Genomic DNA, 25,683 nt, shown 5'->3' on the forward strand with positions numbered 1-25,683 from the left:
GATTTGATTGCTCAACACACATACACCTGCACACACCCGCACTGACACACACACAAGCATACCCGGGGCAGTTGGCTCTGGAACAGAGAGGAACCATCTGGACCTCTTCAGTTGAGATGTGAACCAAAACTGTCTTGTTCAACTCACTCAAGCTCTTGTCTTTTGCAAATCTTTGGCACACTCTGGGTCTGGATGGAAACAGTCATGCCAAAGCCAGCACAAGAACCCCAGTTCTTGCAGTAACTCTGGCCCATGCAGATCCAGGAAGCGCCTGCTGGCTCACAAGACTTTCCTTTCTGGCAAGACAGTTGGCCCAGTTGTGCAGGCTCAAGCAGTTCAGACAAGCATCTGGGCCACAGGATGCTTCTCCAAACCTACAGAGCCCTTTGAGGTTTGAAACTGATACCCGCATGAAATGAAGCTACCCTCAACTCAGGAAAAACAGAGTCACAGCATTAACAGCATGGAGGGTTCGTAGCCTAGGTAGGGTCAGTCATTTGACAAAGTTAATCAGAAAAGTTTTTAAAGTGATAATCTAGTGAAGTTTTCATTAGGTGAGTCCCAGTGGCCCCAAACTGCAGAGGTATAGAATGATCTCAACAGACAGTCAATACAAGCCCAGCATTCTTGCTGTCCCCAAAGCCCAGACTTGATTCTTCTGTTCTGCCCTTTGGTTTCTCTTTCCATTCTCAGCACATTCTTCTGTTGTTGGAGTACCTGGACCAGCTCAGACTTTTCTTTGTCCTGTTGGAAGTGGCTTCTGTCTTTCATTCTGGCTGTCAGCATCTGGAACACGGTGTTGCACTGCATGGGAGGGTCTTTGGTGTGTGATTTGCCCTCTGTCTTCCTGCAGCACTCACTTCTCCCCTGGGAAAGCAGTACTCTTGGACACAGAGAAGGAAACTCAGAAACAGCAGCAGGGATCTCTGTAAATAAATAAATATAAAAAATGCAGCAGCTCTGGTTAGATATCTAAAGGTTAGAGTACAGGGGTTTTCTCAGGAGGCGGGGTTAAATTCAGCTGTGCTCACTAGGTTTCTGCAGCCTGGAGATGCTGGTAGGTATTGGTGTCTAAGCATTTGCCAAAGGTCCATCAGAAAGAAAGGCATGATGTGCACTGCCCCCAGAGCATTAATTACTGGGGCTGGTGTTTGGGTTCCTACATCAAGAAGCAGAAATCCCACCTACCTGGTGGTGCCAGTCTCTTGCAAGTATTGGGGCTGAGGTCTCAAGACCAGCACAGATATTTGCACCCAGGCTGTTCACTATCTCAGGTCAGGGCACTGGGGAGGCTAAGAAAGGGCCCCAAAAGGTAAGATGAGAGGTAAATACCTGTGTCAGTCTTTCCTTCGGACAGTGGATCCGGCAGTTGGTGGCTAGGGATCCTGACAGCAGGTCTGATGTTGAATACTTGGTGTTGAAGCTTTTTCTCTTTGGCTTTCCTTCCAAATCCAGAGCACTGTGAAGTGATTTCTTCTCAGAGGAGGATCTGAGTGAGTCACTGTAACCAAGAGAAAATAATGCTTGTAGTGCATGGCCAGCTCATCCTCAGCAATGACACCCACTTCCCTATCACTCATCCCAGGTCATTAGAAATGCTCCCTTCTCTGCAGACAGAGCTGCTGTCAAACTAACTCGCTCTGAACAAGTGAGAGGAGAGCCCCCACTGTTCCTGAGACCAACGCACTTCTAGCAAGGGAGCAGCACAGACATGCACCTCCTTTGGGCTGTGTGTGGACCTGTGGTGTGTTGTCACAGATAGGGACTCAAGCCCAGAACTTCATGGGGCAGGTCCTTGGGCTAGACTAGTGAAGAAGCTTCCCATTTCCTCCCCCTATTAATCAGAAAGTGCAAGATACTGTCCTGTTTGGAAACTTTTCCCACTCACTGTGCTTTAGTTCCCTTTGACTGGCTCTCTCTTAAGCTTTCTTCAAACCCTAATTTGTCACTTACAATGCTTCATATCCCATTTCAGATTTTTTTTTTTTTTTCCTATCTCAGTGCAAGATTCCTACTGGATGGGCTATGGCTAATTTACGTTTGAGGAGTGCAGAAAAGACAATGTCAGAAAGTTGCCTTACCTTCAGCCTCTTGGAAGGAGGCACACCGAAGGCCTTCAAAGTCGCCAGTGCCACATGTCACTGCTGCTGTGGAGCCAAGAGCATCCCAGGGGCACTCCTGTTGCTGAATCTCTGCTGCATCTCTTGCAGAGGTGTTGTTTATTTGGTCTGGTGGTGAATGCAGATGATGCTCAAGATGTGTCCAGCCACAAGAAGCTTTGAAGAGCCAAAATTCTTGACATGACTTATAGCAGTTTCATCTCAAAGTCCTATCATGAGACATTAGCCAAAGCAAGGTGGACGCTGAGCGTGTCTCAACATGGAAGATGTCACAGAGTCCAAGTCTGTCTCCATCCATGGCAAGATATTGTAGAAAGTTCTTTGTGAACAGAAAATGCTCTGTCCTCAGGTGCTCCAGGACAGGGGTACCAGGCTTCCCAAGAGCATTTTGAGTCTGTGTGAGCAGAAACTCTTTGTTGTGATGCACAGGCTGAAACTGTGCTGGGACACACAGCTCTCCTATTCACTTCTTTTTGCTTTTACATGGCAAAAGCTTCTTTTGTCTCCACATATCAGCATGGACTCGATTTGCTGCTCTGGGGATATTTTGCTCTGGATTTAGGATGTGTTTGTTTGTTTAATTCAAAGTATAAGGATTTACTTCCCTTAACCCCCCCACACCCTCTCAAAACAGCTCTGGTGCCTCCTCTCTCCACATTGACACCCCCTATTCTGTGAGAGGAAGCAGACTGCTTCTTCAATAAATGAGCTCAGAACTTAATTTGAAACTCTGTTTCCTGCTGAATGCACAGTATAATGTGCAGAGAAAGGGCAAAATTTGCCTCTGCACTGCAGTGGCCTTGATTGGAGTGAGCAAAACCTAAGACAAGTAAACTGGTAAGAGCCTCTTGAGAGGAAAAACATTAAAGCAGGTAATAGGTGCAATGAAATTGAAAACACTAAAAATAATTCACATTCTTAAAGATTTCAGTTCCTGAAGTATAGGATTTCTTCTCATAAAAAAAAAAAAAAAAAAAAAAAAATCCTTTGGAGCAAGTAAGAACAGGAGATTGCCAGGTTAACAGAAGTCCCGTGGTAAATCATAAATGGCCAAGGGTCAAAAGAAAGATGTCTCCTCAGAACAGGGACACCTCTTTAGAAGAGGGAGGAGGGAAGGAGAAGGAGAGATCCAGATGGGTAGGAACCCTCAGCCAATTGCTGCACTTGTATGAAGTCCTTGAAAGCTGCCAGTGTTATGCGGCTGCCTCTGAAGTTGGGAATTGTCTCTAGTTTCTTCTCAGGGATCTCATAAAATTGTCTGTTCCCCAGAGTGGTGCAAGCAGTATCTCCAGCACCCCCATATTGCATGGCTCAGGTGAGGTGGGCAACCACATCCTAAGGTGCCTCTCCCCCATCGCCTCCCTCCCCCCACAAGCAAAGTTAATTCCTCTGCTATGGGCTGTTGGACTGAGGACACCTCATGTCTCGTCTCAGCCAGAACCTCTCTCCAAGGAGAAGCTTCCTAAATATGCCCCCTTCTCCCTTTCATGTAACCCAGACCGCTGCATCCCTTGGACTAGCTCATATGACAGTAGCTGGTGGGCTAGGGGGCTCCGGTTGAGTCCCATTGCTCGGCACAGGGCTGGCAGTGGTTGAGGGAGGCACGCTGTCCACAGAATCTCCTGACTGAATTTCAGGGGTCCTCTGTGGGCTAGGCTCCTCAGAGTGGTCCATGTTGCCTTGGACTTCCTTCCCTCTTTGGATCAGCTGCTCTAAGGTCTTGGGCAAGGGGTAACTCAAGAAGCGCTTCAGTTTGGGCTGGAGGGTGCCTACCACATACTGGATAATTTCCTCCTCATCTGCATCAACATAGAGGGTCTGGTACAAGTCTCTCTTGCGCCAAAGGAACTGGTCCAGGGGCTCCCCCTCTTTCTGGGGCAAATCCAGCTCCCTTTTGATAGCATCCCTAGTCAGAGTCCCCTCACTGTATTGCAGGAACTCCTTCTTGAACTCAACCCAGTTCTTGACAGAGTCCTGCTTATATTCCCACCACTTTTTAGCTGGGCCATTCATGTGGTTTTGGATTTGAGACAGCCAGTACTCCTCTGTTCCACCCACCTGCTTTAAGTATTCCTCCAAGTGGCTCAAGAACTCCCGGGGATCCTCAAAGACCTGAGTCTCCACTGGGGAGGCTGGAGCATCCTCTGACACAGAGACCCACTGGTAGGAGTCATGGGCCTGGGGGATGCTGGGCACCTCCCCAGGAGGAGGGGTCAGTGCATACATTTGGCTCATATCAAGGGCATAGTCATAAATCTCCCCCTCACCTGGCCGTATCTCTGGGCCTCCCACCCCAACGGACACAGTCTGCTTGCCATGGTCCCCAGGACAATATTTGCCTCCCATGGACTCCAGACGGTCTGCCCATTTCTCTAGACGGAAAAAGACTTCCTTCCAGACATTCATCTCTCGCTTGACCCATCTCTCTAGATGGGCAATGGTTTCCTGGCATCTGGCCAGGCAGGCCTTGATGGACTTTTTCCATCTTTGGTTATCAGTTGGGACATGGTCCTCCAAGTTATTCTCTAACTTCCCCACCGATTTCTGCAAGCCTTTCAGCTCGCGCTCCACCTGCTTGGAGACCTCAGACAGGAGGTGCCGGTGGGTCCTCCTGACATGCTCCAACATTTCTGCCCTGCATTTCCCTATCTGCAGGATCACATTGGGCTTGTTGGCAACTCCACGGTGCCCCTGGAAAGAGTGGATGCCTGCACTGGTGACATTATCCAACTGCATGGCTCCGACTGTGCGAGTTTCAAACACGGAAAAGACTGTTGTAAACCCTGGCACTAGACCTGGCTCCCAAAAACCCCACCACAACACTTTCTGAAAGACACACAGAGACTCCTAAACCCCCCTCAAAGGACTTTTTCACACAAACACAACCAAATCAGATATCACCGCAGAGCAAGACGTTTGGTCCCCGTGGATCCCAGAGAGAGTTGTAGGCAAATTTCTCCCAGTGCCTAGCTGGAAACGCTGGTCTCACGTGCTCAGGGTGTCCCAGAGAGAGCCAGGATCCTCCAGGAACAAGGATAGGAGTTGTCTAAGACATCCAGCCCCACACGCGTGCCCGCTACCTGCTCATCCGGAGCTGAGAGTCTTGAACAGCAGAGAGTCCCCGCTGGAGAAAAACACACAGATATGCACAGAGAAGCTGGAGGCTGCTGCAAAAATCCTGGTGATTTCTCCTCGGGTAAACTTGGCGAGTCAAAAATGCTTTCACTAGAGATGCAAGAGCTGCTTCTCTTCCCTGTCTGATCTGCCACTAGACCAGGCTCCTCCGTCTACTTATACCCCACACAGCTCAACACGTGGGTGGTGCCCTGCCTCCTCTAGCATGCTCGGTGCAGCGTTCATTGGAGGAAAAGCAAGGCTGGTGTCTGTGGCAACCCAGATCTTGGCAGCCTTCCCTCGCTTCCCACCCCCTCACGCACGCCCCCAGACTCGACGCGAGAAGCACTTGAAAGGTGCTGGAGACAGTTGGATAGATGGATGAGTAATCGCACCTTCCGCCTTTCAGATTGCAGGAAAAACACTTATTCATTCCACAAGTATTTACTCAGCAAGGTCATCATTAGCATGCTGCCCCTGGCAGGACTCGCGGAGGGGGAGAAGAGGAGGAATTCAGTGTGTCATACCAAGACAGACGCCCACGGGCCCCCCGCACACCCTCACATGTGTATGTGTACACACACACACACACAGAGAGTGAGCTCACTCCTAATGTAAATGCTTGGAAGTGATGGCAACTCAGCGGGGGGGGAGAGAAAGAAAAAAAGAGGAGGGGGGAAGGAGAGGGGGGAACACTCAAAGGAGCCACTTCAGCACAAATTGGAGCACGCTGGACTTTCTAATGCACTAGTAGGTGGGAGTCATCCCCACTGCTTAGCTGCACCAGACCAACTGCTATCTTGGGAATATTCGGTAAGGGAGGGGGATGGCATCCTGGTTTTTACACCAAATTAAATCCACCCATCAAAAGCCTGTTCTGTACTTAGCTTGAATCAGATGCTTAATCAGTTAGCCAACCCACAAGCGCAGATGAAGCTACATTTGTTCTTTGCTCTTGACAAAGCAGGAAAAGCCAACCATAAAAGGAGTCCCCGGGTCTTATATAAGCCAGAGATAAAGGATTCCCTAAGAGAGTTCCCTGCCGGAACACCCTTGGAGGGGTGCTGAGGACATCTGGGGCTTCTTGTTGCCTTCCAGTGACAGTGGCTGGAGGCAGTGGGATGCTGATTCATGAATATCAGCTAAAAAGGGATTTCAAGCCTGTTGGCAGTAGGGAGGTGCCTTGCCTCTGCTCAGGATGGTGGGCAGTGTGCCAGGGAGGTTTAGGACGGGTGCCTGCTTCCGCAGCTCCTAGCCATGTGCTTCCTGGTGGGACTGCAGCCAGCCTGGGGTAAGAGCGAGATGCAGAGGGGACAGATGGCCTTTGAAGTGAACCCCTGTTGAAAGGAGGTCTTGGTGACCTCATGTATGTGGTTAAAGCAGAGTCCCCTTGAAGAAAACTGGTTGTGGCTAAGCTGAAGGGCATGAGGGACAGGAATCAGGACACCCCCCCCCCCCCCCCCCCCCCCCCCCCCGCCCCATATCTATGTGCTGCAGGAAGGGACACATGTATTCCCTACCAGCTGGTGGTACATGGAGAAATGCTACTGTCATATGATTCTCAGGAGACAGGAAGGTTATTTAGGGTAGCAGCAAGCTGACGTAGAAGGGCTGCATGGTTGGTTGAAGGTGGGGAGTGACAGTGAGTGGGGAAAGAGACAAAAGCCTGAGGGTTTAAATGCAGGATTTCTGATTCAGCAGACCCTCACAGTGCCATTTTATCCCACACATATATGATTATAGTGATATATATCACTGACAGAGAAATATGCCCTCTGCCTTGCTTACTTCTCCACTTTCGCCCAGCCTTCCTAAGCATGAGATTTTTGTGCATCTGTGTTTGTGTTTAGAAAGGGTCAAATCATGATGCCAGTCATCTGAGGGGTTGGGACAGATCTGGAGCCTTTTATGCTGCTATCTCTATACCCCAAAGTTCACCTTAAACCTGCATTGCCAGTAAGAGATCACATGAATTGGGAGAGACTGTGCACTCACTGTATCTCTGGATTGGTGTAAAGATATTTTTCAGAAAGCTTGTCACGCAGGATCCCCAGAAATGGCCCTTGAGAGATTTGCAGTGGGTGGGGACAGGTTATAGACTGGATTTAACTTTGCAAGGTGGCCTGGTTTCAACTTCAGCTTGTCCCATCAAATGCCAGAGCCTGGGATGAACTGGCTATAAAACCTACTCCTCCAAATCTGTCTCTTTCCACCCCATGACACTTTCCATTCTCCCTCAGTTTTCAGTCTGGAAGGATTCAGCACTTTGAATGGCCTCATTTGGCACTTAGACCTGGTCATAGGATCCCAGGATTGTCATGGCTGGAAGGGACCTCAGGAGGTTTCTAGCTCAATCTCCTACTCTAAGTTGACTCAGCTACTGGATCAGACGATGTTGTTCAGGTTTCAGATACTGAAAACCCCAGGGATGGGGATTGCCCAACCCTCTCTGAGAAACCTGCTCCACTGCATGACTGTCCTGAGAGGGAAAGCCTTTTTACTTACACCTAGACTGAGTGTTTTAGTTTATTTAAATTAAATAATTAAAATTGTTTTAATTTATACCCAAAGTCTCTTGTCCTCTCACCAGCCAGCTCTATGAAAAGCCTGGCTCTGTTTCCTTGATGAACTCCCCACAGGTACAGGAGACCGCTATTAGGTCCTCCCAAAGCCATTGCTTCTCCAGGCTGGACAAGCCCTGGCCCCACAGCAGGCACCAGGCAAGTGCTCTAGCCCTGACGATCTCAATGACCAGTGCTGAACTCATTCCAGCTGATGAATGTCTTGTCCTAAGTGGCCTAAACCTGGCTGCAGCAGCTACACACGGACTAATACATCCTGAGTAGAGGGGGATAATCACTGCCATTGACCTCCTGACTGTACTCATGCTCCCACAGCCCAGGATAATTTTTTTGCTGCCAGGACACACTGCTGGATCCTACTCAGACCACTGTCCCCCAGAACCCCCAGGTCTGTTTCTGCCAGCCAGTTGCTGCCAGGGACTCTTTCTTCTCAGGCACAGAATTTGCCCTTATTAAATGCCATAATGTTGGGGGTTTTTTGTCCATTTGTCCAGCTTGTCCAGGTCTCTAGGTTCATCTCATTCAGTAACCTTTCCACAGAGCTCTCCTCCTAATCTGTGTGCTCTTCTTCTGTGGAGGTAGTGGGGGAGACAGGATAGGCGAGGAGGAACGGGGGTTTTCCTTCTGGACCTGCTGGGGAATGACTTGCTGATTAAGATGTAGTGATAAGCATTTTCATTGTATTTCTAATTAAAGTAAGGTGCGTGGGTAGAGGAGGAGGAGAGAGGGGAGCCGGAAGCAAAGGGAGGAGGGAGATGTAGAGCACTGGGAGCTGAGGGGGAGAGGCAATTTGAGGCAGGCAGACAATTTCCGGGCACAGAGAGACAGACGGGCATGGAAGGACAAGAGCCATGGACTTGGGCAGGCTGGGGAGGAGGCTGTCATAGCCACACTTTACCCCAGGGCTTCATAAAGAGGCAGCCACACTTCTGCTGAAATTAGCTGCCTAGCCTCAGAGGACCTGACAAAGGGATGGATGGAGAAGACTGCAGCACATGTGGTCCTCTGGGTGGCCACAGGAGGTCCAAGAAATGAGGGAGGGCAAGAAGAGCGGTAAGGGTGGTGGGAAGTGAGTACGAGGAAGAAAGAAAAAGGGTAATCAGTGAGCAGGGGTAGTTTCTTCCAAAACAGCTGAGCAGGAACAAGGAAGGGAGAGAAAACAGCAAAAGCCACATCTCGTAGCTCAGCAGGGATGGTGTCAGCGTGGGTTGTCTCTTTAGAGCTTCCTGAACATTTTTAAACCACAGTAGATCAGGATCAGACCCCCAAAAAAATGAAAAAAGAAAAAATGAAAAGCCAACAGAATAATTACAGGCAGACAAAAGGAGCACATGGCAGTGAGCAGCAACAGAAAGCCCCACTGCAGGGAAGGGACCAGATGAAAGGGCCACTGAGTCGCAGCCAGCACTGGCACATTCCCCAGTGCTGTCACAACAGCGCTTTGCAGAGGACATGTGGCACTCGCTCATTGCAGCCATTCAGGGTGCAGGCTTTTGCTGCACCTCGCCTTAGAGCAAACTGGATGGGGTTTGGTTGCTTTTCTTCTGTCAGTATCCTTTTTCTACCTCATCTGGATGAGCGTTTTGCTCAGATCTACCTTATGGCAAGACATGCCACTTCCTGGAGCTGAGCCTGAGCTGTGAGCCAGATGAACCTGGTGGGTGAGTGAGAAGGGGGAGATCCCAGGGCTTGGGAAAGTTTATGGTGCAGCTTAGTTGTGCTGTCTTTTAGTGGCTTATGCTCGGAAGAGCTCTGCTAGATGCTGCATTACCCTACTGTGATGCCAGGGTCCCTTCCCAATTACACACTGCGATGTGCATTGCGTTCCTTGCTCAGAATCACTGTCTGGAGAACCCTGTCTTTCACCAAGGACTCTATAAAGTGCCTGAAGTTAGAAGTCTGAAGTCCAGCATGCAATTAATTCCACATTCTTGCAGGAACTATTTTTTCTACTTGTGAGCAAGGTATTTGCTGTTATTATATGTCTGCTGTGCTAGAATTTTCCTTTATACTTCCAGAACTGCTTCCTCCTCCTAAAAGAAAAAATAAAAGGGAAAAAAACCTAAAACAACCCCACAAAACAAAACAGAATCCCTCCCTTCTGCCTCTATGCCTTTTCAATCTCTATCGATTGTCCTACAGGTTACCAGACAAAGCTGGCCAGTTATTTGTTTGGTAGCAAAACCCTCAGGGAGGGGGAAAAAAATCAAGAGAAACCAAGGTTTTGGACATTTTAATTTATTTTTAAAAAAATAAATAGGAGAAGAATAACACATTTAATTTACACCGTATGTCTCTATTCATCCATCTCCAGCACCGGAACACTTTATTGCATTGAAGCTGGCATTCACAACACAGAGTTTCACATTCAAAACACGGTTCACGTCAATGGCTGCATTGTTCCTGGCCACCCATTGTCCTCCATGGCTGGGGCCCACACGTCACTTGCTGAGAGGGTGGGGAAGGAAGTGAGAAACTGAGGGCAGCCTGCTATCAATACTAACAGTGATCATTATTATTATTATTATTATTATTATTAATGCTACTCCTTCTGGTGTGGAGGAGCCTGCAAGTTCTCTCCTTTTTTCTTTTCATCTGAAAAGCGCTACTTTGCCGGGAAGATAGAGTGTTTTGTTTTCAGACTAAAAATATCTTCTGCATTTTATAGAGGGTTTTTTTCCCTTATTTAATGGGATGTTTGTTATTTTCGTTTCCTCACTGGGCAAAGGAAATGTTAATGAGTGCCTCCTTGCGCTTCGTTTGCCTCCTCAAATCTGCCTGAGGCTAAATCAAGAAAGTCAAAGGAGATATCAATATTTTTCATGGCAAGGACCTGAACTCTGCTGTTGGCTGTTATGACCCTCACGAGGTCAACACAAATAGGAAGACTTCTGCAAATGAACTTCATTTTCCTCCTGTGCACATCACTGACAAATTGTTAGAGTAGATTTGTTGTTAGCAAAACAAGCAAGCTCCAAGTTGAAGGGCCTGATTCATACCTGTTTTATGGAATTTCATTTGCCATGTGGCTGAGAGCTGAATCTGACCCACGTTTGGCCGCATGCTTGTTTCTTCCCTATATACCCCCCTTTAAGGTGCCCCTCTTAAGTGTTCTAGTAAAAGTTTCTGAATTTAGTGCTTTTTCACTCCTTTTCAGCAGTAAAAACTGAAACTCACAGGTCTGCTAAATCAGGAAAAGCAGTGGGGTGGCTGTGAAGCGCACAGCCCTGGTTCATCTCCTGGTGTGGCTTGGCTGACAGAGTCCCACCAGTCCAGGAGAGCTGTGTTTCTCTCCGTCTGTCAGGATGATGTGCCCATGCTGATCTAAGGATTATCTGCAGTCCACAGAGCCAGTCCCACCGTCCCCTGAAGCCCTGGCTCTGCTTTACCATTTCTGTCTGGGTTTCATGTTAACACCCCTATGGCAGTGTGAGATGAGCCCAGCAGTGATGGTAGAGGAGCTCTGGGAGATCACAGCCACACAGGGAAAATGGGACATTGTCTTTTTTGGTGGCAGGTTGCCAGGCTGTCAAACCATACCCTTGATCATGTGGTGAGCCAGGGGAAAGATGGGCATCCACATGTCTTTGGCAGTACCAGCTACTCACATGATGGGGACAGAGTGGTTCAGACTGCCCCATAGCTTACCTGCTCCTGTTCCTCAGAGACATGACATTGTTCCCATGGGTGAGGCTGTGTTGTTAAGCCTCTCCTTCACTTTCTTAGCACCTATGTGAATTTTCCCTCCTGGACTAGGGCACATGGAAAAGGCATTAGGGGTGGTGGGAGCCTGGTTTTCCATCAGTGAAGCTAGACTGGCTCATGGGAAGATTTCCAAGCTGCAAACTCCCTGACATGGTCTGTGGGGAGGAAGAAGCAATGGGAGATTCCTGTGGCCATAATAGAAAATATTGCCTTGTTGTGGTTGTTAGCAGCCAGTCCCAGTCCCACCACAGCCCCTTTTCCCCATTAAATTACATCATCCTGCTCTTTCTGTGAGTGGCAACAGCTCTGTTCCCTTGAGGGGAAGCTAAGGAGTCCTCAGACAAAGCAGGTCTGGATTTATCAGGGATGCAGAAGTCTGTGTGCATGGTATTGTAGTTACCTCCAAAATGTGCAACAGCAACAAAAGGCATGTTTATGTCAATACCTCCATGCTAACCTCATTCTCAAATTCCCTATTTACTTCCCTCTGGCTGATGCCCCCAGCCTGAGTTAGAGAACTCCAGATTCATAATGGGGACATGCTAAGCAGGATTTTTTCCTGTTTTCAGGTTGAAATCCCTTCATCTGCAAATGTCTAAGTTTAGTCTTCTGTTCATCTAAAAAACCTCTTCTCTGCCTGAACCATGGATTGCCTTATCAAATAGATGGGTAACTTTTCTCTCTTCAGGCAGGCATAACCCCCCACTTTATTTGCCCCACTCAGACTGAAATCCCAAGGCATTTTGAAACCTGCCTATGCCAGCCTGGCTAGGATTTGGCCACACAGGTGTCTCTGGACAACATTCCAGGCAGGTTTGAAGCCATGCTCTGGCTAATTTGGCACTAGGGTTTAAACCCAGGTCTGCTCAGTGCTGGAACATTCCTAAAAGTAAAGGAAACATTAAATGCATTATTATAACTTGTTTTGTGGATGTGGTTTGTTTACTTACTTGTTTCTTGTAGCGCTTGGACAGTGATTTCCTCGCCCATGGACCATGAACATCCTTCAATGATGGGGTATGGGATGCTCTACCTCTCTTTTAATAGGAATGTGTGTCTGGCTCTTTGCAGTGGGCTACATGAAAGCATCACAAAGGGCACCAAAAGGACACAAGGTCTTTCCACAGATGCACTGGGACATGAGACTGCTGTTGCCAACCAAAACTGTCTCTCCAGAGCTCTATATGTTGATGTCTGTCAGTTTTCAACTAGCTGTTCTCACAACCATTGTCACCGGAAAGCTGTAAACTAGGCCACCGTTCACCTGTTTTTAGCAATTGTAGCATTCAGGTGACTCAATTTAACTTTTTTCAACTTTTTCCTTTTTGCTCTCCTTCTTCTAAGCTATTTCTTTTTTTTGTCCCTGTACTGTTCCCCCTGCCCCACCCCCCACGCTCCACCCCACCCCACCCCCGCCCCAGCATCGTTGTTAACAAAGGATTTCCCCTAAGCATCCTTGCTTTTCATTGCTAATCTCTCCTAGCCACAGGGAGCCACAGCTTGAGTCAGTGCAGGAGTTGTGTCCCTTCAGCTCAAGATAACAGCAGAGCAGCTGCCTCACGCGGTAATGGGGAGCCTGCATCACTAATAACGGAAAGGGTAATGTTAGGTCATTTCTGAAGGGAAGCATCCTTATCCCAGCCTAATTCAACCAGCTATTCCATTTCCATTATTTAAGTCCCTGTAAAGGAGAGATGGATAATTAGGGACAGCAGGGTAGCTCAGGGAAAAACGAGGAACGTGACAAGCAAGCAGCAGACTGTACTAATTTCTTCTTTCCAAATGTATGAGGCCCCAAACATCACTAAAAGACATATTAGATCAGGACTAGCAGGAGCTAGGGAGTAAGTTGCTGTGTAAAGCTCTCCAGAAGCTTCCCTTCCCCCCCCCCCCCAAAAAAAAAAAAAACAAAAAAACAAAAAAACCCCCACAAAACAACCAACCTTCAGCACAGTGCCACAGCCACCTGGTACATCACTACACCCCCACTGGTCACAACTGCTTGGTGATCTCAGGCTGGAAATCACCAGGTCCAGGGAACAAAGCACTGCAAAGGCTTCATATCTCTGCACAGAGAAAGGTCTGTATTTGCGAGCATGCAGCCAATAAGTGAAGGTCCATGTGTAAGACCTATTTAAAGCTTGAGACCTGGAAGGTCCATGGGGCAGGGACTGCAGGTCCTACATGAGGTGCAGTCTGCTCCAAGACATCATGAGGAAGACAAGGACAGGGAAGGAGGCACCCTTCAAAGACAGAAAATTAAGAAGCATACGTCTGGGACAGAAGTGATTCTGACACCAGTTTTCTCCTTGCTAGTGTCTTTCCACGTGATCATAGGAATTTACTCAATCTCCCTTCTCCTTGTAGAGGTTGTCTTTCAATAGGGCTGGTACCAGCTGGGAAGCTGACAGCTAAGAAGGGAACATTTTGTCCCCACAGATCTGTTCAACTTTAGCAAGGCCAAGACTGGAGGGCGGGGGAGGGCTGGGGGGGGGGGGGGTGTGGGGGTGAGAAAAAAGGGAAAAAAGAAAAAAAGGGGAAAAAATATCAGAGGTTATAATTGTAGCCAGGGTTATTTATGCTTTATTTTAGTGAAAGATTACTAAGGATTGAAAAGTATTTTTTTTAATGTCCCTAGGGCATGACCTGGGGAGAGCTGATCCTGCTGTAGTGCTACGGGGATGGGACAGGCAGCGCTGCCCTCTTGCTGGGCTCCTGATCTCAGCCCAGCAGATGCTGGGGAGGTGGTGGCAGCTCTCTCACAGCACAATAGGATTTAGCTTTCCATGGGTCCTGACAGGAATGTTGCAACAGAAAGAGAGAAGGATCTGGGGGGGAGATGCAGGGGCATCTGGCCAACTGAGCTGATGTTTCTCTGCCGTTTGTCACTGTTTCTCACTGCTTGGCACAGACGGGGGCCTCACCAGTGACCGTCTCCGCAGAACCCCAACCCACGCTGTGGGGAAGGACGTAGTGTCCTGGATTTCCCACCTCACACCCCCATTTTCTGTTTTTCAGCGGTCTGGCTTGGCCGCTGGGAGGAAGGGGAGGGAAAGGCAGCAGCTCCGTATTAATGGGTTCCGTAAGGAGAAGCCGGGCAGAGGTTGGTATCCATCCCCTCGGATGCCCGAGGCGCCCTGAGCCACCCCTGAATGAGACAGTGAGGTGGGTGGGGGTGTGGGGGAGAAGGAGTGAGTGGGAGCAGGGAGAGGGGCAGACAAAAGGGATGAGCAGCGTGGGTACCAGCGATCGGATTTGCTGCACGCTCCTGCCTTTCCCCCATCTGCTCGCCAACAGGGAAGGGAGGCAGCTTGCCGGGTGAGCTTTGCAGGGGGTGAAAATGGGCCAGGGCAGTGCCCCCGGGGCACTACTAAAATATGGATGCTGTGGGCATGGCTCCCCAAATGTGGTGCCTGCTCCAAAGGGTTTATAGCTTCTTTTCCTCCTCCCCAGGCTCTGCATCAGGGAGGGGGAGAGAGTCCCTGCAGTGCTGCTTTGCTCAGAGCCAGGAAGGCTCTCTGAAGTGATGCTCAGGGGGTCTGTGAAGGAGGGGGAAACCCTACGATTTAGAGCTTTACGGCCCCCAGAATGAGCACATGCAGACCCCTTCTTCCTATCCATTTTTTGGTCTCCAAAATCTTCCAACTCCCTCCCCAAGTTTTGCATGGGATGCATGTGAAAAGCATCATTTGTCTACTTGTGTTCATCAAGTCTTGTGAGGGCAACACAATCTCATCAGGGTACCCCCATGTTTCTGCCAGCAGTCATGCAGGGAGCTGACTGAACATCAGCCTCTAGTCAAACCTGTAGTTTGGGGTGTGTGCGTCTTAAAAATCATATTTATGACTTACATTATTAATGAGGAGGATGTCATTGTCCAGAATAGTTATAGGGTAGGGTGCCCTTCCTGGAAAACCACGTTCAAAACACCTCTCTGAATTGTGTTTTCTTCACAACTGGAGAACTCCAGCCTTCATGTAGCTAACTAGCCATCTTCTGCAAGAGCTTTACCCTTCTGAATACCTGATCAAACATCCATCAGGCCAGACTGCCAGTCTTAAATCTTAGATTACATAGCCTGGGCCATGCATCGCATATCTCACAGAAAAGCTGACACCATCTCCCTGCTTATGTGTATTCAGTCACCCACAAAGCATAGGGATCCCACAAGGAGTGACCACGTCTTGTCCTGACCCAGAAGTGTCTCATCAGGGGTTCATCTAAGACACAAGGGTCCAGATGAAGAAGGGATGTGCACCCCCATCACCCGGGCTGGCTATCCCCATTCACCCACCCTGCGAGTACCATATTTCTTTGCTCAGCCCCATAAACGGAGGGTTTCCCCATCAGGCCCTGTTAGGTCTGGATGAACTTGTGTTGTGGCCTGGTAGAGTGCAGGGGAGGCCGTGAAGGCTCAGAAGGCAATTACCCAACAACTGCTAGGTAGGGTCCTGCTCTACCTCTGAAAGGACACCTTCCTCCCCTTAATGTGGGGACTGAATGACGAGCACAGAACTTTTTCCTTACTTCCTCATCTCCTCTCTCCAAATATTTGTGCAAATTGCCTGTGGCATTTAGAACAACTAAAATTATCTCAGTTAAATAGCTCCACTGTTTTCCTTTGTTGTCTTTTCCTTTCTGGCTTCCTTTCTTCCTTCCAGGCATCTGGAACATGTTCTTTAGACACTCTTTAAAAACAAAAAAACACAAAACAAAACAAAAAACCCTACCCCAAACACTTAAAAGCTAAGACTTGTGTAGCTTCAGTTAGGCATTTTTTAGAAACATAGATTAAATAGATAATGTGAAAAATGTGAAAAATAAGAAAATACCCATTCCTCCAGTATTCATCCATAGGAAACAGGAGAGTAGTCTTTGGCTAGACCACCAAAGTCCACCTTTGTGGATTACAAGTCTACTGGTGGTGTGGGAGAATGGGCTTAAGGGTTGTGCACTGGTTTTGGAGGCGTGCTTGGTACCATGAGGAGGAACATGGCAGTGCTGTTCTTGTGTTCTGGGATGTTCCCCCTGCCTGTCCACATGTTCATCAGAACAGTATCTGGCCCTTTTTATTGACCCCTCAGCTTTGCAAATTCCTTGCCAATCTGTTCTGGGAGAGAAAATTCCTTCCCAGCATCAAATCTGGCAGCTGCCTCATCCCTGTGCCTGACAGCATGAATCACCAAAGTTAAGTAACAAACCCATTTATACATGAAGATACCATCACTGTCCAAGCAATCACTCTTATGCTTTTCAATGTGAAGCTGATTACCGTGGATTCTACCTATACTTATCTTATTCCCTCTCTTTTGTTCCCTTATTTTTCTCCCAGTAACTTCTGGATGCTTTGCAAAACAGAGAAAAACTTCAGAAGGGGGCTGGGATACCAGGCAGAGTCAGAACATATTTCATAACCTCCAAGAAGAGTTGTTTACTACTAATTTTATAAGTTTCTGGGAAACCTCTCAAGGAGTCTCACCAAAGCATGTTTGGCAAGAACAAGTGGATTACTAATGAGGTAGTGTGCCACCTGGTTTGTGTTTTATTGTCTTAAATAAACCTACATACCCCTACACACTTTAATGCACCTGTTATTTTTACAAAGGTTTTCTTGGTACTGTTTTTCTGCTTTCTTAGTACCCATTTTATTGCTGTGGTCTGCTGACAGTTATTAAAAACGTAATTCCTGAATGCATTTGTTTTATGCTTCTGAAAATAAAGTTTTGATGGGTTGAAATGGCAGTGGGAGATCCATCCTGAAAGAAAGATCTGGGTAAAGCACAGTGCTTTGTCAGTTTGTGGAGGCAGAGAGGGATCTGCAAATGTTATAAAGCCTGGGAAAAGCAAGAGGACTTGTGTGCTGAGCATAACTGTAACATTGCAATATCCAGTAACTGGCACAGAACAAATTTACGCTGAGACTTGTGTCTCTCAGTACTTAGCGCCAAGATAAAACTCTCAGACCAGGTGTTCTCCTGCTGTCTGGTCAACCTGGGTTCACTCAGGACACAACCAAGGACATGACCATGTCCCTCCCTTTTCTGCACAGGTACCCTCATGAAGCTCAGAAAGTTCTGCCTCAAATACCTTCCTTTGCCTGATTGGCAACAGAAATTTGGTGATCACTGACCTCCATTTTTCCAAATTCCACCATCACTCTGAGTGAAATACATCCGAGATCTCTCAGGTCTCGCTCTTTGTATAAGACTCACTAGAGCAAATACTAAAACGTAATTTTCTCAGAAAAGAGTGATTCAGACTTGGGGAGAACTTAAACACCAGGTCTGGGGTTTCTCTCACTGTCTACCTACCAGTCAGTATGTGGGTATCTCAGTACAGGGGAGACTGCAAATATTGACCCAGATCCAGATAATTTTTTTAGGCAGCAGCAGGGCTACAGCCCTCATCCCTCCATCCAAGGTACATGTTTCAAGCACAAGGATACTGTGCATAAGGACAGCAGTGCTGTTATTCACAGCTTGGATCCCTAAAAACCAAGCCTTAAATCAAAATTCTAAAGAACCCATAGTCACACGTGCACACATACATGTGCCTAAAGAATTGGCTAACAATCACAGCATCTTTTAAACATCAGACTTAAGGAGGTAGAAGGACTACATGACAGGCATAGTTTGGCAGTGGGGCTTCATTAACTTTGTTTTTCAAAGATGCATTTATGTCTCCAAAACAACAATTGAGTTATCTCAGGCCCAATATTCCATCCTGTTTAGCACATCCCCTCACAGCTATTGCAGTAGGTAGCACCCACAGTCCCCTTTGTGCCATCATCTCATTCTTTCTCCAACATATTAAACTGCCATCAAAGATGAGGTTTGCAAACGTAGTTTGTTGCCTACTGGAGCCTTACATTTCAGAGCTATTGCTGCTACTGTTGCATATTTTGTAGATATTTTTTTTTTTCAAGCAGTCCATTTTTGCTAATGGGCTCACTTGGGGGTCTGTTGAACTGCAAGGAAAATGGAGACAAGCAATCTTCCTGCTGGGAGACCTTTGCAAACCTCAAGGAACCTTTTTCAGAAACAGGAGTTGTTCCATGTTCTTAATGAGATCATTTTCAGAAAAGTCTGGAGAAAGAAAAAGAAAACAGAGAGCACAAAATAGAGATAATTGCTAGAAACACTTTTCAAGTAAACCAGAAGCCCACTCAGTGTAATGAGACAGAAAAATTTCAAGAAACCTAAAGGAAGAACATGTGCTTTATTTGACACATCAGACCCATGTCAGTATGTGAAAAGCAACAGCATCTCAACCCTGCAGTTGTCTGTCACTCCCCTGGTGCAGATAGCTCGATTAAGAGTGGAGAAATGGGACAAAATCCCATCAGTGACATAGTTTGGTGGAAGGAAGTCTGCAATGAAAACTAAAATTTGTAACAAATCTGATGTGCTGAGTTGGGTAGAAAAGGTCACCTCTCCTGCACCTCCATCTGTCTTAACCCCATTAAAAAAAAAGTGCACTCAGCAAGGGGTGGTGAACGCACACTGGCCCACAAAGGCCAGCTTCATGCCTCTCAACATGGACAGGCACCTCAATGTTGGGATAAGGGCTCAGTGGTGGCTTTCTGTGTGGAATTAATGTGATAACTTTTGAAAGCTGCATCTGGCTGATGCCAGATGGATATTTTTAAAAGCTCAGGTAGATCCACCTTGAATGATAGGAAAACTGGAAGAATGGCAGGAGGGAAAGTGGGGACAGAAGGATCTCCTATAATCTGTTTGACATGGCCAAAGCCTCAAATACCTGTGTAGGAGTGGTAGATCAAACAGTTGATGGCATGAAATGACACCTCCAGCACAACTCTTGCCATTGTGCCAACATGGTTTAACAAGCTGACACTTTACTGACGTCTCAAGAAGCCAGGGTATGAGTATAAGTAGATGCCAGAGAAGCTCTACAGAAGAGCATCTAACTTAAAATCCAGTCTGCAACATTTTCCATGAGTTAATACCTGTAGAAGAGTATAATAACAGAGAAAAAGAATGACGTGTTATATCACTAGATACTCTCCTAATCTCCAGAGATTTGTGGCTCAGGCACTGCATGAACCAAAGCAGATAGTTTCATATTTGCACACTCCTGGTGGAGTTTTTTGTTCCATAAATCTCTACACTTTGGGGATCTATAACAGATATAACAGATAACTAGATGTTGTGTGAAGAAACTACTTCTTTTTCTTTATTCTGAGTTTGACACTTGCTCATTTCAACTGGTAACCCTTAGTTCCTGCATCGGAAGACTCAACAAGTAATCAACCCTTAATGACTCTTCTCTAGACCCTATAATATCCTTCCTTTTACCCTTTCTTTTTCCAGGCTGAATAAACATGGTTTACACAGTAATTCCCTGTGCAGATTTCCACTCGTTAGGTTTTTTTCACTTCCTACCTGGGGTGGGGCACCAAAACAAAACAGACATTATTCAAGACATGAGTGAAACTGGGGTTGTTTAGCCTGGAGAAAAGCAGGCTCAGGGGAGACCTTCTCACCCTCTACAACTACCTGAAAGAAGGTTGTAATGAAGTGGTGTTCATATCTTCTCCCAAGTAACAAAAAATAGGACAAGAGCCTCAAGTTGCACAGGGGAGGTTCCGATTGGATATCAGGAAGAATTCCTTTGTTGAAAGGGTTGTCAAGCATTTCAACATGCTGCCCAGTGAAGTGGTTGAGTCACCATCCCTGGAGGCATTTAAAAGCCATGTAGACATGGCACTTAGGAATGTGGTTTACTGGTGGGCTTAGCACTGCTGAGTTAATGGTCAGACTTGCTGACCTTAAAGGTCTTTTCCAACCTAAACAGTTCTATGATTCTCCATCCAGTGAAAGGCCAACAGGTCTTTTTTACAACCTGTGTGCCTTGCAGTCCTAGTGTCACTAGGGACATCTAGGGTGTTGTGGCCCAGAGGAGGCAGAGGTTGGAGAGAGGAATTTATTAAATGTCTGACGGAGAAGGCAGGAAGGAAACAGTTGGACTCAATCTTGAAGGTCTTTTACAACCTAAACAAATCTATGATTCTGTGAAACAGAAGATTTTGCAGGGGGAGTGATAACAACATGGGGGTTTGAGTATGGGAAGCCCACACTCTGAAGACCCCCTGGACACAGAAGTGACCTGAGGAAACTACTAGAAGAAAATCAAAGATGAAGTGCAAGGCTACCTATTAGAAAATGTCTGGTCTAAATGGGAGCAGAGATGGAAACAGGGACAGTCTCAATGAGAGAAGTAAGTGTCACAGTGGCAGGTTATTTTTCCAGCAGGAGAACACGGAGGCTATCTGCCTTTTTCATGACATGCATAGACTGTCAGAGCAGTTTTCCTGAATCTCTGCATTTGCACAGTGCAACAGTGAGCTGGACAAGTGCGTGGTAGGCAGAGGTGTCCACAGCTCTTGCTCAGGAAAGTAGCTTCCACTAAAAGCTTCAATTTTAACCTGCCCAGCAGGCAGTCAGAGCAGTCATCCCAGCTTCACTCCTTCTGCTTCATTCACTCCCCATAGCAGAGCTGCCTATGGAGCTCCAGCCCTTAGGTCTGAATTGAGCCAGAAGGATAAGTTTAATTTCTTTCTCTTCAATGAGGAGAAGTCTAAGCTTCCAGCTTCTTCCATATGACATGTTAAACTGCAATACAAGTCTTCCTTCTGATGACTTTACTCATAGACTTTCAGTTGTGATGTTTCACCATCTGAATAAGCCAGCTTCCCACCAAGTCAGCTTCTCAGATTTCTAATTTAACTGCAATGTAGCACTTCCTTCAAGGCTTGTTCTTTATCAGATCCTTCACTTCATCATTTCCACCAGCACTGCTAGTGTTTGCAAAGTGGTAGTGTAGCTCATCTTTCAGGAGCAATTTTGTACCCAGATGAAGCTTGAGTATTTCCAGCAAGGCAGAGTGGGTTGTCAAATAGCACAGTTCCCACGTTGGGATCATTTCTTCCTGTCTCAGAAAAGCTGGTGAGAAACAGAAGTGCTTTGGTTTCTGCAGTCACTTTACTTGACAAGGAGAAAGCTGGTGAAGCAAAAATGGGACAGCTGGAAGGGCAGAACTAAATCACAGGTGATCCAGGCTTCCATACAAGTTGACCTGGCAGATCTCCCTTTCCTAGGAAAAACCTACAGATGGCTCCATGTCACCCACTCACTTAGAGCCAACAGAGCATGGATGATGTGTGCTTTATGGAGTGACAGCTTAGTCCAGTCTCTGAGAAAACCTGCTTGGAGGGGTGTTACCAGTGAAAATGTGGCTGTAAGAATTATTCCTGTCTTGTGTATTTATCCACCACAGCTATTCTCTTTCAAAGATCTTTGATAATTGTTGACCTTATTGGTCTCTGGTAGTTGATGTCGGGTCAGGTGTTTAAACATTGGTGATAGATCCAGGGACAGATGCTGAATGACCAGCTCTTCAGTGTTGTTCCTTCCAACTTCATGAATATGGCACAAGGGGGATGGACCACACTTATATGATGGCCTGTGGAATGTCTCCCTGTCTCATTTTCAGAGATAGAGGACTGGACTAGATGGACTGCTGATCTGACCTAGGAAAACACAATTTATTTTCCTAGGTGCCTGCTTCTTTTTAAGAAGCCCAAGAACATTCAAGCCATAGTCACAGGGCTGAAAGATGTGAGATGGGTCATGAAGAAAGCCTACAGTCCTCTGAAGTAGGAGCTGTGGAACTGCTGGGATAGCCTAAGGTATCACAGATAGTGCTGAATGTGTATATTTAGGCAACTGGGATGGAGTTCTTATGGTGGGATTGTATTTGAGATGAAAGTCATGGTTCAGTTGCCTGCAGAACAATAGGTGGGTCACACTCTACCCAAATCCCAAAGGTTTCAGGGGTTTTCCTACCCTGGGTGTCACTAGTCCCTGACTGCTTCATTTGTAGGGGCACTGCTTCTCCACAGCAGACTAGGAAGGGAAGCTGGGACCGTAGTGAAGTCAGGGGAAACAACTATAATGTCAAGAAGAAGATCACAGAAAAGTGTCTCTGCTGTGTTCTCCCAGCTGCTAGCAATCTGTAAATTAGACTTCTCAAACTGGGGAAGAAGAAAGGTTTTAGGGCAACCTGTGTGTAACAATTCCTGATGAAACTTACTTCCTGCACTTCTCTCATTGCTTCTGAAACCCTTTGTAGTTCAGCCATGCACAGAGTCCCTTGGAACGCCTAGAGAGGGCAATCTCATCAATGTACATTAGTACCTGAAGGGAGGGTGTAAAGAAGACTGAGTCAGGCTCTTTTCAGTGGTCCCCAGTGACAGGATAAGAGTCAAGTGTCCACAGAACCAGTCTGAATGGTGCAAGTCTGAGCGTTCATTATCTTCCAACAACTTACGTGAAAAACTGTCCTGCAGTGGAGCTGAAGTAGCTCAGCTGGGAGAGCGTTAGACTGAAGATCTAAAGGTCCCTGGTTCAAACCCGGGCTTCAGCAGTGTTTTCCTGTAGTTTTCTGTGCCCGGTGCTGGGCTCTCCAGTATGAGACACGGACATACTGGAAAGAGTCCAGCAAAAAGGGGTCATAAAGATAACAAGGGGCTGGAGCATACCTCCTATGAGGAAAGGCTGAGAGAGCTGTTCAGCCTGGAGAAGAAAAGTATCAGGAGGTATCCTATCACTGTATATGAATACATGAAGAGAGGGTGCAAAGAAGATGGAGCTTATTCTTTTTAGTTGTCCCCAGGGCCAGATGCAACGGGCACAAAACGTGACACAGGTGGTTCCCTCTGAACATCAGGAAATATTTCCACTGTGCGAGTAACTGAGCACTGGCACAGGTTGCCCAGAGAAACTGTGGAACCTTCATCCTTGTGATGTCTGGACATGGCTCTTGGAAACTGGCCCTGCTTGAGCAAGGGGACTGGACCAGATGACCTCCAGAGGTCCTTTCCAACATCAGTCGTTCTGGGTCTATGAAACAGGGACACAGTTTTACAATTCAAAGACTGCAGCAAAAATATTGGTGTATGGGACCATGCAGGAAATCAAAACTGTGATTTGGGAAAAGTAAAAATACCCTATCAAAAAGCTAATTCTAGTGTGAATCACAGCTGACCTTGAAGCAAGTCCTCTTCCTAACATTTTTTCCAGGCTGAAGAGTTCTGGTGTGTCTAACTGTTGCTCATAGGGAAACAGGTCCAGATCTCTGATGAAGCTTCCTACACTTCCCTGAACCTTTTCTGCTCTTAAGGTGAACTTTATAAAATGATAGAATTCAATGTACCAGCAACCCAAAGATTTTTACAACTAAGTGACTGGGTTTTGTGTTTTGTTCTCCATCCCTTTCTGACTAATTCCTGATCTATGGAGACCTTCAGGCAAACAGAAAAGATGTGAATTACCAGTTGTCAAAAAAAAAAGAAGTGAGAAGCAGCAAACCTTTGACTATCGGTTTCTCAAAGATCAACACCAACATTCATCCAGTCTTTTCTCCATAACAAAACAGAGACCTCTTCTTTTTCTCTTTCATTCTGATGATGCTCTTTAAGCTCTGAACATAACCCTATCAGATCCTGCAGCTCTCCCAGGAGATTACTTCTCTGATCAGGATGTGAATAATGACTTGTGCATATGTCAATGACATCATGACCTGCCTAAGGCTTGAAAAGATACCACAGGTCCTGCCTCTATCAACAGCCAACACAGCAAGTACAGCCAGGAAATGCATTGCTCTTCTGCTTAGCTCAAGAAACATAATAGCTGCTAACCCAGTATAGACCTCTGCTGACCTGATGCACTCAGGCAGGATCCTTTGGCTCAAGAATGCACCAGGTGCAAAAACCAAAGGCTCCTTATTCCTACTGTCTATGCCTGCATCTAGATTAGGCTTGAGCTTCCTGGTCCGCAAACTGGATGAGAGTAGGTCAGAGCCCCCCACATAGTCCATGTGCAGGATTAATTTATATCAAATTTGGTAGGTATTTTGGGCCTCATTTTGTTACAGAAACAGACCTGAGGTAGTTGTGTATGTACATCCCACATATTGCCCTCAGGCTTAAAAACAGATTACACACCGTGGCTGTGTTGAACTGCTCTGACCTTATCTACCACACTGGAGAAACACAGCCTTAGGCCCCAAGGGCAGAAGGAAATCAAATACCAGACACTGATTGTGAGTCAAAGAGCATTAGGATGGCACAGGCTTAGCGCTCAAGCAGTCCTGCTAAACAATATGTTGACCTAGTGCTAGAATAGTGCTTTAACAAGTGTGCTGGAAATCTAAACAAGACCAGCGTTTGGGCTTGAGCACTGCTCAGGGCCCTTACTCACTGCTTATATGTGTCTATTTGTGTCCTTCCAGGCCATGCCCAGACACAGTTCAGGGAATAGTAGGGGGGCAGGAACCATTCCTCAAAGCTGGTTTGGATATAATAAAACTATTTCTGTTGGGGTCAAGAGGGGAAGAGGTTTTAGCACCATTGCAGATGTGCCCTACCAGATGGCCTTAGTCAAGGCCTTACCAAGCAGGACAGACCAGTTGTATTTGGAATATAACACTCCCTGCAGAGGACCGGGTGTTTCCCACCACCTCACTCCTTGGTGGCCAGACACCAGGTTTGTTACCTCAGGCAGCCTAGAAAAGCCTGCCACAATTAAGATGGACATTTGGAGTAGAGTTTTATTGTGGTTTGCTGAACAGATAAATCACATCCAGCTGACATTCCCTGAGCTGGAAACAGTCAAGTGGTGGGAGAGATCTTTAGGCATGGAAGAGATTTGGTGGGGGGTGTCACATGCATTTGCCTTGTTCTTACTCCTCACTGGGCATCTGTTCAAGGGCAATATTGGACCATAAGTAGGCTAAGCTGGCACTGTCGTTCTCACGGAGGGGCCAGTGGTGGCTGGGCTTGCTCACCTCTTACGCGGCTGCAGTTCAGCACAAAGAGGTAGCTGCAATCAAATTGCTTTGAAGCCTGATCCACAGCTGTGGAAAAGCAAAGGAAAGGCTCCCAGTGACGGTAGCAATCAGTCCCTCATGTTCACACTGCAGGACTTAAAAAAAATCCCCAGAGACCATAACGTAGTGCTGCCAGAAGTGACGAAAGCGGATTAATTCGTCTGCTCCTTTTCCAGGCAACCTGGTCACCTCCTGGCCAAAACAGCTTTGACTCAAACCTCAGTGCCAAAAGTTGCCAAGTTTCCCTGCGT

General features: G+C 46.9%; 1 protein-coding gene and 1 non-coding gene across 2 annotated transcripts; one reads left to right on the forward strand and one right to left on the reverse strand.

Moving 5' to 3' along the window:
* Positions 1 to 3,543: 3,543 nt before the first annotated feature.
* ARC (activity regulated cytoskeleton associated protein) lies at positions 3,544 to 5,367 on the reverse strand. Its single transcript, XM_040587487.1, has one exon. The coding sequence runs from the start codon at positions 4,854 to 4,856 to the stop codon at positions 3,642 to 3,644; it is 1,215 nt and encodes a 404-aa protein (XP_040443421.1). The 5' UTR covers positions 4,857 to 5,367; the 3' UTR covers positions 3,544 to 3,641.
* Positions 5,368 to 22,896: 17,529 nt separating this feature from the next.
* TRNAF-GAA lies at positions 22,897 to 22,969 on the forward strand. The gene has a single exon. It is a non-coding gene; the product is annotated as a tRNA-Phe (tRNA).
* The last annotated feature ends 2,714 nt before the right edge of the window (positions 22,970 to 25,683 follow it).

This window comes from Falco naumanni, chromosome 3 (assembly GCF_017639655.2).
Source record: "Falco naumanni isolate bFalNau1 chromosome 3, bFalNau1.pat, whole genome shotgun sequence".
In the NCBI taxonomy this organism is placed as follows: domain Eukaryota; kingdom Metazoa; phylum Chordata; class Aves; order Falconiformes; family Falconidae; genus Falco; species Falco naumanni.

What these genes read in the sequence shown, in the direction of transcription:
- ARC (XM_040587487.1), bottom strand. Translation starts at nt 4,856, where the DNA reads ATGCAGTTGGATAATGTCACCAGTGCAGGCATCCACTCTTTCCAGGGG.